Here is a 13,844-nt window from a genome sequence, read left to right on the forward strand (position 1 = left end):
AGCTCAAACTAGCTACAGGAATAAAGGGAAACAAGAAGACTTTTTATCAATACATTAGAAGCAAGAGGAAGACCAAAGACAGGGTAGGCCCATTGCTTAGTGAAGAGGGAGAAACAGTAACAGGAAACTTGGAAATGGCAGAGATGCTTAATGACTTCTTTGTTTCGGTCTTCACCGAGAAGTCTGAAGGAATGCCTAACATAGTGAATGCTAATGGGAAGGGGGTAGGTTTAGCAGATAAAATAAAAAAGAACAAGTTAAAAATCACTTAGAAAAGTTAGATGCCTGCAAGTCACAGGGCCTGATGAAATGCATCCTAGAATACTCAAGGAGCTAGCTAATAGAGGAGGTACCTGAGCCTCTAGCTATTATCTTTGGAAAATCATGGGAGATGGGAGAGATTCCAGAAGACTAGAAAAGGGCAAATATAGTGCCCATCTATAAAAAGGGAAATAAAAACAACCCAGGAAACTACAGACCAGTTAGTTTAACTTCTGTGCCAGGGAAGATAATGGAGCAAGTAATGAAGGAAATCATCTGCAAACACTTGGAAGGTGGTAAGGTGATAGGGAACAGCCAGCATGGATTTGTAAAGAACAAATCATGTCAAACCAATCTGATAGCTTTCTTCGATAGGATAACGAGACTTGTGGATAAGGGAGAAGCTGTGGATGTGGTATTCCTAGACTTTAGTAAGGCATTTGATACGGTCTCGCATGATATTCTTATTGATAAACTTGGCAAATACAATTTAGATGGGGCTACTATAAGGTGGGTGCATAACTGGCTGGATAACCGTACTCAGAGAGTTGTTATTAATGGTTCCCAATCCTGCTGGAAACGAGTGGGGTTCCGCAGGGGTCTGTTTTGGGACTGGCTCTGTTCAATGTCTTCATTAACGACTTAGATATTGGCATAGAAAGTAAGCTTATTAAGTTTGCGGATGATACCAAACTGGGAGGGATTGCAACTGCTTTGGAGGACAGGGTCATAATTCAAAATGATCTGGACAAATTGGAGAAATGGTTTGAGTTAAACAGGATGAAGTTTAACAAAGACAAATGCAAAGTGCTCCACTTAGGAAGAAAAAATCAGTTTCACACAGACAGAATGGGAAGAGACTGTCTAGGAAGGAGTATGGCAGAAAGGGATCTAGGGGTTATAGTGGACCACAAGCTAAATATGAGTCAACAATGTGATGCTGTTGCAAAAAAAACAAACATGATTCTGGGATGTATTAACAGGTGTGTTGTGAGCAAGACACGAGAAGTCATTCTTCCGCTCTACTCTGCTCTGGTTAGGACTCAGCTGGAGTATTGTGTCCAGTTCTGGGCACCGCATTTCAAGAAAGATGTGGAGAAATTGGAAAGGGTCCATAGAAGAGCAACAAGAATGATTAAAGGTCTTGAGAACATGACCTATGAAGGAAGGCTGAAAGAATTGGGTTTGTTTAGTTTGGAAAAGAGAAGACTGAGAGGGGACATGATAGCAGTTTTCAGGTATCTAAAAGGGTGTCATAAGGAGGAGGGAGAAAACTTATTCACCTTAGCCTCTAAGGTTAGAACAAGAAGCAATGGGCTTAAACTGCAGCAAGGGAGGTCTAGGTTGGACATTAGGAAAAAGTTCCTAACTGTCAGGGTGGTTAAACACTGGAATAAATTGCCTAGGGAAGTTGTGGAATCTCCATCTCTGGAGATATTTAAGAGTAGGTTAGATAAATGTCTATCAGGGATGGTCTAGACAGTATTTGGTCCTGCCATGCGGGCAGGGGACTGGTCTCGATGATCTCTCGAGGTCCCTTACAGTCCTAGAATCTATGAATTAGTTCAGTCCAGCAAACTTTTCCAAAAAATGTTTTTAACATCTCCCACCCCCAGCATATGCTACCACAAACCTACTATATATTGTATATATAGGTTCTTGTCTTCTTATAAATAAGGCTGGGCAATGTTGCAGAATTTAAGAAATGATTTCAACATGAGTGTTAATGTTTTATCCTAATACTCTTGAATTCAGCTGGTATTGCTTGTAACTTGCTGGATTTTTTTTATTGTTGTGCAAAAGAAAGATTTAAAAAGTATATTGTGCAGAGACTTTGGGAAAACAATGATGTTAACAACATAATATGTGTGATAAGATTGAATGGACAGACCTTGCTCTCAGTACAGAATGGGTACTATGAGCAATTGTTGTTGGTTTGTGGAAATTAACACACATGCTATTCTTGAACAGGTAATTACTAATTTGAATGGTGTTAAAAATACAAAATGTTAATAAAATATACATCTGTCTATCTATCCATCCACCTGTCAACACACATGTGACCCTAGAGTTCAGATCCAAATACTCTACATTTTTGGGGAAATAAATATCTGCATCTGATTCCTGTGATTCACCCATCTCTTTGTATGACACCAGAGTGTGTACTGTGTGGTCCTTCTTAAGATGCCCCCTTTTCTGCAGGAAGGGAATATCTTGTTTACAGGATCTCAGTGTTATTCAATTGAATTCACTGCAGCGAAGGAGTTCTTTTAAAAGGACATGCCTGTACCATGCAGTTTTTTACATTTGTTTGTCTGAAACAATCTCTGTCTTCATTTAAAACAAACAAACAATTGTTCATATAATTTTATAAATACAGTTCATGGTTTAAAGTATATATCATTAGTCATGATATAGAAGGTAAAATAGTAAAAGAAAAAAGCATCATTTATTAGTGGCAATAGATTCTAAAATACAGTACTTCATGTTGTGTTTGCAAGTGCCTGTGTGGGGGTCTTGTTTGTTTTTTTGTTTGTTTGCTGTTGGGTTTTTTTTTTACAATAATTATCAGAGATACAGGAATACTGGCATTTGTCAAAAATAATTCATACCAACAGGCTCTTTCCTGGTGTGATTTAGCATAGCTCCATTGAAGCTAATGGAAGTATATTGCTTTGCAACAGGTAAGAATCTAGTCAAACATATTTTAAAAAATAGAAAACAGACTCCTAACATTTAAGCTAGAAAAATATAATTGTATTGTCCTCTCTTCAGTTGTGAACTGTCTGCAAAAATACACCATATACGTGATGCATATAAGAATCAGTAACATAACTAGTCACCTGGATTATTATGTGTAAGAGATGTTCTTGTTCTCTCCTAATCTGCCTTTATATTTTATGTGACAGCCAAGTACAGTAGCTTTTATGTGATTGGAACATGAACTGGAGTGCCATTTCCAGGTCCCAATTTCCCGCCCTGGCTATTTACCTTGCATCCTTCACAAGTGATGCAGCGATAATGATACCCGGTGGCTTTGTCACCACATACTACACATAGCTCGTCCTTGTCTAAGTAACTGGGTATGTATCCTGTAAAGGAAAAGAGAAAGTGGCATGAAAACAATAAAATAATGCAGATCTTCTCTGCCTAGTCCCTACTTCTGACTTTCCATAGCAATTGATTGACACTCCTGGTTAAAAAAGTCACACTAGAAAAGTGACAGAAACATATAAAAGTAATCTACAATTTTCAAAACTGCTGTTTCAGTATCTACTTGTAACACAAGTCTACAGAGGCAAGTCAGCAACTTGTTCTTTGAATGAACAAAATATTATTTGATACAAATAAATAGAGCATGTTTCACTTTTCAACTCTAAGTCTTAGGTAGGAAAAAATAAATGTAAGAAATACAGCAATATTTAATTTCTCTCTGTTTTGGTCTGTGTAATCTAATATGCTTGTAGCATGAAGTAAGATAGTTCCAGGTTACTTAAAAGACTCAATATCCTATCAATCAGAAATGTTTACTTACATTGTATTCCTTTCCAACTATTTTTGTAGGCTTGATTCAGCATATAGCCAAAATGATATCAATCCTACTTTATATAGGTGTGTATTAGTGTAACTTATTTAGTGTAGGTGGAATTTAAAACAGAATATAGTTACTTTCTATGTGAGAATCAAATATGGGTGTGTATATCTCTCTACGAGTGGGAGAATGACACATTCTCATTCATGTGATTTACCATACAGCCAACACCTGAAATTAACATGGATATTATTAAGTAAAACAGTTGCATTGATTGGTTCTTTTTCCATAATAACACATTAGATTTTAGTTTTATAAAAGTATTTAAAGAATTTAAAATTAATTTTAAAAACAACACAAAACATAATTCTAAAGGTAACAAAAATATATTTTTAAACTAGGGAGAAATTTAAAACCAAAGTCAAGCATAAGACAATTAGAATAAAAGTTTTGTTCAAACAATTTAGAATTAATAGAATTCAAAATGTGTTTATTTAGGAAGGTCTCTGCATAAGGATAATCCCATACAGGAATTTCCAGGAGAGATTCACTTTGTGGGAGCAATGGAAAATTGTAATAAGTTCCACACGACTCTGGAAGAATTATTAAAACAAAACAAATACAAAACATATTGAACATATATACATGGTATATATAGACAAAACAAGGGGTGGTTTTGGTTGTGCAAAGGGTTTGCAGTACCCAAACAAAATAAGGTTTTTATCTGCATCCATTTTATCCAAGCCTGCAAAGTTCAGGGAGGCGGAGGGGGGATTAGACAAAGGTCTTCAGTTTTGTATTGTTTCTAATATATGTAAGGGATACCATATAGCAGTGGTTCTCTACCTTTTTTCAGACTCCTAAAAATTTCAAATGGAGGTATGGACCCCTTTTGAAATCTTAGACATAATCTGCAGAGGCCCTGGACCTCAGCTTAAAAACCACTGTTCTATGTTAATGGCAACTGCTCACGGACCCCTTAGACATGGTCTGCGGACCACAGGCTGAAAATCACTGCTGTATAGGATCCCAGTTGAAGAGCCTCTGAGAGAGAAGATACTGGTGCCACCCACAGGGGAAAAGGAGAAACTGAACAGAATGTTTACTAGTTGACCAATGCCTGGTATTGAAGTGCTTGCCCTGGTTTTTAGAAGGCAGGATTGTTATTTCTTTTGCAAAGGTTTGTAAATATATCTTTTTAAAAATCTTTCCTGCACTGGGCATTTTTAAGGCTGGATTGTTACCAAAACTAGTCAATAAAACTGAAAAACAAATGCAATTAGAGGGACTCTTTTGGATGGAGACTTCTGTAAACATGATCCTTTCCACTTGTTTGTTGAGCCTCTTTGTGGTGTTTTGTCTTATACTAGACTGTAAGCACTTCGAGGCAGGGGCTGTGTCACTTTGTGTGTTCATACAGCACTCAGGGTATGGTTACATAGCCACCGGGAAGTGTAGTTCCCAGTGTGGTTAGACAGACATGTGCTAGTACCCTCAGACCAATAGGGCCCCAAATCTGAGTGGGGACTCAGCAGACAACCACAATGCAAATAATAAATAACAATAATCATAAAAACAATAGAAGACAGCTACTGGGGCTATGCTACAAGGTGGACTGCTGCTGGTTTCTTGTGCCTAACGCATCAGAGAGGCAAGCCCCAGAAGTAATGAACTAGAAACTGAAACTGCTCTTTGAAAGACGACTTTAGAAAAATCAGACGGGATCTGTCCTGAGAAAAATGGGATCAGACTGGGAAGTAGGACTAAATCAAAGGCATATTGAGTTGAGATAGACAAAATGAGGGTGTTTGAGAGTTTCTGGCCAACCCCAGGGCAACTTGGGGGTTACTGACGTGCCACTTGGCATATGGAATTTGGGGAAGTTACCAAGACCTTATATTAGCAAGAAACTGCTGAAAGTAAAAGGTCCCAAGGGACCTAGTAAGTTGCCAAGTATTTAGGTTTAGGCCATCATTCTCACTGTGTCCAAGCTGCACACACAAAGCTCATCACGGCTTCTTGATCTCTGTTTGCCTGCCCCAGAGAAGGCAGGAGCAGCTGGGGGCCCATTCTAATTTACACCACAGATGCCTAATGGACCTTCTGCCAGTGAAGGATTAAAAATAGTGGAGCTCTGCTCCACCACTCCTCCTCCCCCTCCTCCTGGCTGCCTCCACATACATCATGGTGGGCTAGACCAGGAGGCAGCAGAGCTGGCGGAGAGTTCCCCTCTGCGAGGCTACTTGCTTAGGGCAGATATGCGACCATTCCTGTTATCCCTCTCTGCCTTGGAACGTCCCACTTTTAAGGATCATAGCAAACTTTTTTCTACATGGCAAGAAGGCAAATGAACTGCAAGACCACGGCTTTAAAGACACACTCCAGTTTAGAAAATAAAAATGGCAATATTGAATGTGAGAACAGTCCAAAGTAAGATGGGTTGTTTGTACCCAATATTAAGTTTTCATCGTACTGATCTTAGACACGTATAACTAGACCCTACGATGTGCTAAGTGCCCTCTTCTCCCACTGATTTAAAATGTGAAATGGGGTGCTCAGTACTTTGCAGGATTATGCTCCTAGTCTACAATTTTGCAGGTAGGACTGGTGCTGCTCTTCTACTAAGTCAATAAGAAATATTGGCAGAGAATTCTTATCGCAGGCACGTGTGTGATTAAACTTTTGGAGAAGTGAAAGCGATAAACTCTCTTTTTTATATTTCTGCCCCAAAATCTTTGTATTCAAAAAATCTGAGAATCATATTCATTTTCTCCCAGCAACTTATTGGGCCACCAGCTACTGGGGAGCAAGAAATAGGGCCCTGAGCAGTGTTTAAAAAAATCCACATGCTCCAAGTAGGCAAGAATCTGCCCAAAGGGAATGAGGGGACCTACTTAATGAATTCCTATAAATCTAAGCTTTTATTACAAAAATACGTTTCTAGCCATTATGGTTGTGACGATAACCTTCCAACTGTGATCTAAGCATAAATCAGTGAAGTGTTGTCTTCCAACAGCAGCCCCCGTGCGTTTTGCTATTGCTTATAGCTGGATCAAGCAGCAGGAGAGAGAAATTAATTGCTGCTACTCTAAATCTGTCAGCAGCATAGAAATTATGCATTACTGCACAGTGCTGCTGCTTGGGAAAACTGTGGGCAGCAGTAGAATGGCATTAGATTTATTCCCAGGGAAAAATAACCCAAATAACTTAAACTGAGTTTCAGGAAGGGATAAAGGAGCAGACACCTCTTCCGTTCCCTCTCAGCAGCAGCTGCCAGGAAAAAGAGAGAGGAAAGGTAGATGGAGATTTGTCTCTCACTTCGGCAGTAAATTCACATCTCTGGTGCATTTAATAATTTCTGGCTGAAAATATAATTTCCAACGTTGGAGAAGCAGACCTTGTCTGGACAGGATAACCCAGGTGTTCTGCCACCAGCATCTCATGACCAATGATAAATCCTCTGTGAGGTTTACAGTCTCTTATCTTGATTATTGTTGCAGTGCTTAGTCAGAATTTATACTCAATAGTTAAGCTGGAGCCATCCAGCACTTGCTAAGAAATTCTTAGTGAAAGCAATATCTATATCACTGCGAGTTATAATATTAACCAACTTTATTCCCTGGTCATTTCAACTCAGGCGTACGGTGCGCCTGTCAAGCTCATCTGACAGACACAGCACGCTGCATACAGCTTGGTGTCTGATCCTCATCATTATCCGTTTATCCATCCAGTACAATTGACATTGTTCATCTTAATTCCCAACTGCAAACCTTTGCTCTGAATGGGAGAACACAAATAAATGTTAATGACCTTGACCTGTCAGATGTTTGGTATTTCTCTTGCAGTCTAACAGATAACTCCGTTGCCTTCCAGACTACCACCTGCCAATCTGACTAATCTTATTCTCTTGGCAAGACTAAATGCTCAGCAGAATAGTTGTCCTTACCTTAGAGTAATGTGTGTCATAATCCACTATGTGCAATCCTGTCTTCAATCCATAATACCTGAACAAATTGAGTTTTTGCCTATAGCATCTTTCTACAGGTATGGCAGGAAAAGTTTACTTCTCGTAGGAGTTATCATGGTTATCATCCATAAGAACAGCCATACTGGGTCAGACCAAAGGTCCATCTAGCCCAGTATCCTGTCTTCCGACAGTGGCCAGTGCCAGGTGCCCCAGTGAGAATGAAAAGAACAGGTAATCATCAAGTGATCCATCCCCTGTCGCTCATTCCCAGCTTCTGGCAATGCTGAAAGAGAATCAGATCTGTTGATCTATGGAGGATGACCCAGGCTGTCATACTTTGTGGTCTGTTTTTGAATGCTACATGTGTATCATAATCTGAAGAGCTGACAACTTGCAGCAGCACTCATGGCCCATGGCATTCTTCCAAGGTTGAGGGGAAATGGAACAGATAACAGCTTGCTATTCTTGCCACTCCCTCAAATACAGTTAGGAAAAAGAATAAAGAAAGAAAACTCAAAAATACTTCAGCAAAACCTCTCTACAACCACTCACAAAACCCAGGAGGATCTTATTGCCTATACAGCTTGGCCCTGCCCTGCTTTTCAAATACACATCTATTGGCAGGTGGTCTGTTTCTATTTAGTCAGCTCCATGTGGGCGGAAGTGTCTGTTTTATAGACTATTAAATTGTCCTGCAGCTTTTAATTGCAATGGACTTAATATTATGGGGCCAATCTCGTGAGGTGCAGAATATCTCCTGTGAAAGGCCAATTGTCTTCAACGTCCACTTACGGCCATTGGGAGCTCACAGAGCTTTATGCTACATGAAAGGCACTTGGAAACTCATAGGATCAATCACCTAATCAAAAGAAAATGTCTCCCCCCTCCATAAAATGCCCCTGAACTCTTGCTGGGGAAAATATATCTTTTCTAAATGTTTCTGTTCTCTAGAGAATTGGAAACCCATTTTTAGAGAGTCAAAGAACAAGCTTCAGTTATAATAAAAGTTAAGAACTTCTCAAGTTGTAGGAGCACCCAGGCCTTCAGGTCTGAGCATCCCACTGTGCTGACAAATATGTCAGATGTTTTAATATTAGGCTAGCTAATAAACTGCAGTTCAGAAAAACTCTATGACCACTTTCAGCAACAGAAGAGTGGGATGTGTGACATAGATCTGAAAAAATAATTCCTATGTACCAATAGTTGTTTACTGTTACATTCTTGCTGCTGCAACAGAGCAATCTTAGATTCATTGCTTACAAGCAGAAAAACCCATTTTAGCCTTTGCACAGGAAAAGAGATCTGTTTTTAACAATATTAGTATTTTAGTGCATTTTCATTATATCAATGCGCTACAGCATATTTCGGGCCCTACCAAATTCAAGGTCCATTTTGGTAAATTTCATGGTCATAGGATTTTAAAAATCATAAATTTCATGATTTCAGCTATTTAAATCTGAAATTTCACAGTGTTGTAATTTTAGGGGTACTGGCCCAAAAAGGAGTTGGAGGGGTGGGGTGGTCACAGATTTCACAGTCTGTGATGCATTTTTCATGGCCATGAATTTGGTACGGCCCTAAGCATATGGTAGTATACACAGACCTATTCTTGCACTTGCATGAGAAAGGGCTTCTCATTAACATAAGTGTTCTGGGACTTGTCCCTAAGATAGTACTGACACACACTGCATTGTACTGTGAAAATGAAGAACAAATATTTATTACTATGTTGACCTATTTTGTACTGTATCAAACCTGAAAGGTAAATTTACATTAATGTTCTGATGATTCAATCTGATACTAACACATTGTAACACCCAACAATTATAAAAAAGTGACCAGAATCAACCAAATGCAGAGACAGGTTGTGTGTGTGTGTGCAAATGTAGAGAGAGAAAGAGAGAGAGTTTTCCTGGGATAAGGCACAGGGCTGGGAGCCAGGGAAATTGAGTTCTATTCTGTTATGGGCCCTGAATTGCTGTATTACAATAGGCATTTTTGTACTTAACCTTTCTGTGCCAAATGTTTCCCATCTGAAAAATGGGGAAAGATACTATGTATTATTATTATTTATCTTCAGTTTTTTGTTTGATCAGTTTTGACTGGACCTCTTCAAAACTGTCTGTTTTCTCTTCCTCATTTATTCAAAAGTTATCTTTGAGAAAAAGTGCTTCATGTTTTGTAAAGCACTGAAGTAGAGAAAATGTTATTAAACAAATTCACACTTCCCTGGACAGGTGCTTAGCTTGCTGGCCTGTGTTTTTGACTTTCATTTACATTATTCTTTGTCTCACAGTATCACTAAACTCTGGTAAGTGACTGCAAAGATGCCATTTCAGGGCTCCCTGTTTATTTTCTTTACAGTGATTCCAACTGTGCTCGGTTTACAAGTAAACATGTAACTTTTTTTTAATAAGGGCTAGCCCACAACATTTAGGTTGGGCTCAGAATCTTTATCAATAATATCAGAGTTTGAGCAAGTGTTCTTGACATGGTGTTGAAAACAGTCTAGTTCTATCTGCACTCTCTCTTAAACTGCTGCCAGCATTCGAGCAATTGCATCTGTGGCTAACTATAGATACAGAATGTGCTAGTGTAAATAATGCTAAAAAAGTCAAGCCGTGTTCTTTTTGACTTGGACCTTATTACCAATATTAAGCATTCTGCATTTGGGACTTAAGTTAAAAATTTCAAAGAAACATCTAAGTGACTTGGGAGTCTATGTCCTATTTTCAGAAGTGACTTAGGCTCCTAAGTTTCACTGAAAGTGAATGAAACAGCATCCTAAATCACTTAGGTGCTATTGAAAATTGTACACTTAGTTAACAATTTTGCTGGTGATGTGCAAGGCAAATGTAGAATCCCTTTTGCTCTCCCACAGCTCTTTTGGTTCTGCTGGCTAACACTGGTAAAAGGCAGTCAAAACTTTTTTTTGTCACTGCAAAAAATCAAGCAGCTACGACTCCAAATGTACCCTGATCTTTTCAGTTGCAAAGATGCCCCTTTTCTGATCACAATCATCCCTAAATTACTCACTTGAGCCAGGAATATCTATTTTTTGTAAGCCCTGAAGATGACCGCTAAAGTGCAGGCAGTTGTTTCCTTGCAAAGGCCAGAGATGACAAAATGATCAGTCTCTATTTACTGTTTTGTTAATTGTGTGTAGTTTAATTAATTATATTATATTAAATTGCTCTTTTAAGGAGACAGGTTGACAAACAATTCTCTACCTCACATTTTCTTGGGGATTCAGAAAATAACCTAATGACTTTCACACTGTTAGGAACTCAGTTTGGACTAATTAATTGGTATACTGTGACTACCATAGTGTATGTACTCTTAGTTGCATGTAAATTGGCAAAAAAGATATAAAGAGATAAGAATAATACTTTGAAAATACACAGCACCTCTGATCCCACAATATTAAAGAATTTTGCAAATGTGGACATTAACCTCATTGTAAAGATGGGGAAACTGAGACACAGACAGGTTGAATGTTTTGTCACCATCTAACCTTGGACTCAGAGAGTCCCAGCTTACAAACCTTTATTGACTTGCATATTTTTTATTCACACAGGGTGAAATTTACTCCACCTACATAAGGTCTGAGAGTGAAACCCTGGCCCCACTGAAAATAATGGGAGTTTTGCCATCAATATCTCTGATGCCAGGATTTCACCCAAGTACATGAGCTTTATGCAGCTGGGGAGGTGAAATCCAACCCCAAACCTAGGTTCAGGGAGGAAGCTGTTCTGCAGTCCCATCCTGTTTCAGCCTACAGGCGGGAATAGCATACACAGTTCCTTCACACCAGTTTCATGGGATATTGGAGCTTCTGGACTTCTATAAACATATTTTCTATGGCCCCTCAACTGGCTCATCCCTACCTGCCACAATGCATTTCTCCTCACTGGCCTACTCAAGGCTGGTGCAGAGATGGTACATGGACACCCTGTCTAGGAACTCCGATGCCTGACAGCCATGTAGCTTCTATGCAAGACTTAAATGGTAAAGAAGACCTTATGTTGGCCCCCTTCATCAGGCCATACTAAGGTTGAAGTCCATGGAACAGAAAACTTGGTATCAGCTGACTGGTGTTTTATTCTCAACTATGCCTCAAAGGCCTGATTCTGCAAAGCTCTACTTTATGTGAGCAGTCCACTGAAGTCAGTGAAACTAGAGTGTATACAGTTTTGCAGGTTCAGGCCCTTTTGGGAAGAGCACTCAGCTCTCTGTTCTAATGGCTAAAAATAGCTACTACAGACAGAAACAGAGCAAGTTAGTCCTCTGTGTCTGCCTTGCCTGTTACATCGGGCCGTGGCCTCTAAGCACGACCAACATACAAATAATAAATTCTCATAATAATAATGTGCTGCCATCTTTCAATAATGTGCAGTACAGCACAGAAGTTACTGACTGCCACAAAAACTAGGAAGCAGACACCACCCAGCTGCCCCTGATTTTCAAGAACTTACACAATTTTTCCTTAATATTCACGTATCTCATCAAGGACTGTGATTTAAAATGTACAATAATGAGACTGTTAGTGTGCAATGATAGCTAGGAGTCGGATAAGGTGTTTTCTGATGTCTTAGATCATTTGGCTTAATTTTCTAAGAACTTATTATTCTCCTTTAGTAACTATCCCTCATGTCACATGGGCCTTTTGTTCTTGATTTTTATTAGTGAGTTCCTCAGTTTCTCTGTGAGGGGTTGAGAGGTAAGGGAGACAGTAAGGACCTACTTATTAACACTGGCTTCCTTTAGCATCTGAAGGATTTGAATTGTTTTTATCTTTTAATAGGGAATAAACGGAAGACTAAAAGTTTAGACAACTTTATTACTGGAGAATACAAAGTGAACAGCATGAACATTATTGAGACTAATAAGAATTTCATGGAACTAACAGAAAGCTCAGTTGCAATTATAAGGACTGCTCAAGGACACCTGTCTTGAGTCTTAATTTTGCCTTAATGAGCTATTACTAAGGCTTCACTAACAAACAAAAAAATCAATTTTGGATCAATACAGACACACTCGTCCTGTGCAGTGCCTTCTGTTGTCAGGACAGGATTAACACATGTGTTAACTTTATGACAGTTTGGCTGAAAGCATCACATAAAAAAGAAATACGAACATGCCTGCAACTTCTTAGATTTCTTCTGTTTGGCAAACATAGCGTTTGACTAGGTTTGATATTTTATTGCTGTCCACGGAGATCAAGGTTTAAAGAATCCATAAAAACTGTGCATGTTCTCTGTACATGATCAATGTGAAACAGGCACCAACATTTAAGTGTGATTGAGAGCCTGTTCCCAATGAAAATCTCTGAGACTTCTGATGAAATTGGTGCAATATATTGCAAACACTGAACAGGGAGTTTTTAAAAATGATTACACTATATTCGGAAATTAAGCCCTACCAACAGGTAGGAATATTGCTCATGGATTACTAAAAATATCACGTCTGTGTGCTAAAACAACTTGTTTTAAGCCTTGACATAGATAATTATTACTTAGGATCCTTTAACATAGTAAAATGACACATGCAGTGGCAAATCCCTATTTTATATGATAAATTCATCATGACCGGTATCTTACTGCCAAAGATAAAGATATGAACGAAGTCTACAACAAAGTTGCAAATGTATCACTTAAAACCACCTAGTTTAAAAGACCTTTAAAATGTTACAAGTAGAAAAACATGCACTATTTAATCTTTAATATGATCACGTTCTCTGGGGTTTTTTTTCCTAGATTTGGATTAGTTTTTAGACAGATGCCTTTATAATCATGAAAAACTATGCTGTTTGAAATACAGTACAGAGATATTTTTTCTACTGAAGTTACAGATTTATTGCACCAAGTTCTAATGAATATTTCCTATAGGGTTTTCAGTGTTCCTAATAATATTAAATACTTTTGGTTACAAAGCCACTTTAAAATAGCAAATAGTGTCTGTTCCCTAGCTAGTTACATCAGATTCACTAGGTTTTTGATTAATTGCACACAGGTCTTAACAACTAAAGGGCACCATCTTGATACAAATGATATTGCCCTTATATTCTTTAATTAGGCTAAGTGA

General features: G+C 38.6%; 1 protein-coding gene across 10 annotated transcripts in view; it reads right to left on the reverse strand.

The window, feature by feature from the left end:
* The window catches only part of THRB (thyroid hormone receptor beta), a 260,055-nt gene that overhangs the window by 21,521 nt on the left and 224,690 nt on the right, over window positions 1-13,844 (reverse strand). For all 10 annotated transcript variants that reach the window (XM_034760787.1, XM_034760791.1, XM_034760790.1 and 7 more), the window contains one exon: window positions 3,253-3,353. In XM_034760787.1, the coding sequence (XP_034616678.1) occupies window positions 3,253-3,353 (101 nt within the window). The remainder of the gene's footprint in view (window positions 1-3,252; window positions 3,354-13,844) is intronic.

Source organism: Trachemys scripta, chromosome 2, assembly GCF_013100865.1.
Source record: "Trachemys scripta elegans isolate TJP31775 chromosome 2, CAS_Tse_1.0, whole genome shotgun sequence".
In the NCBI taxonomy this organism is placed as follows: Eukaryota; Metazoa; Chordata; order Testudines; family Emydidae; genus Trachemys; species Trachemys scripta.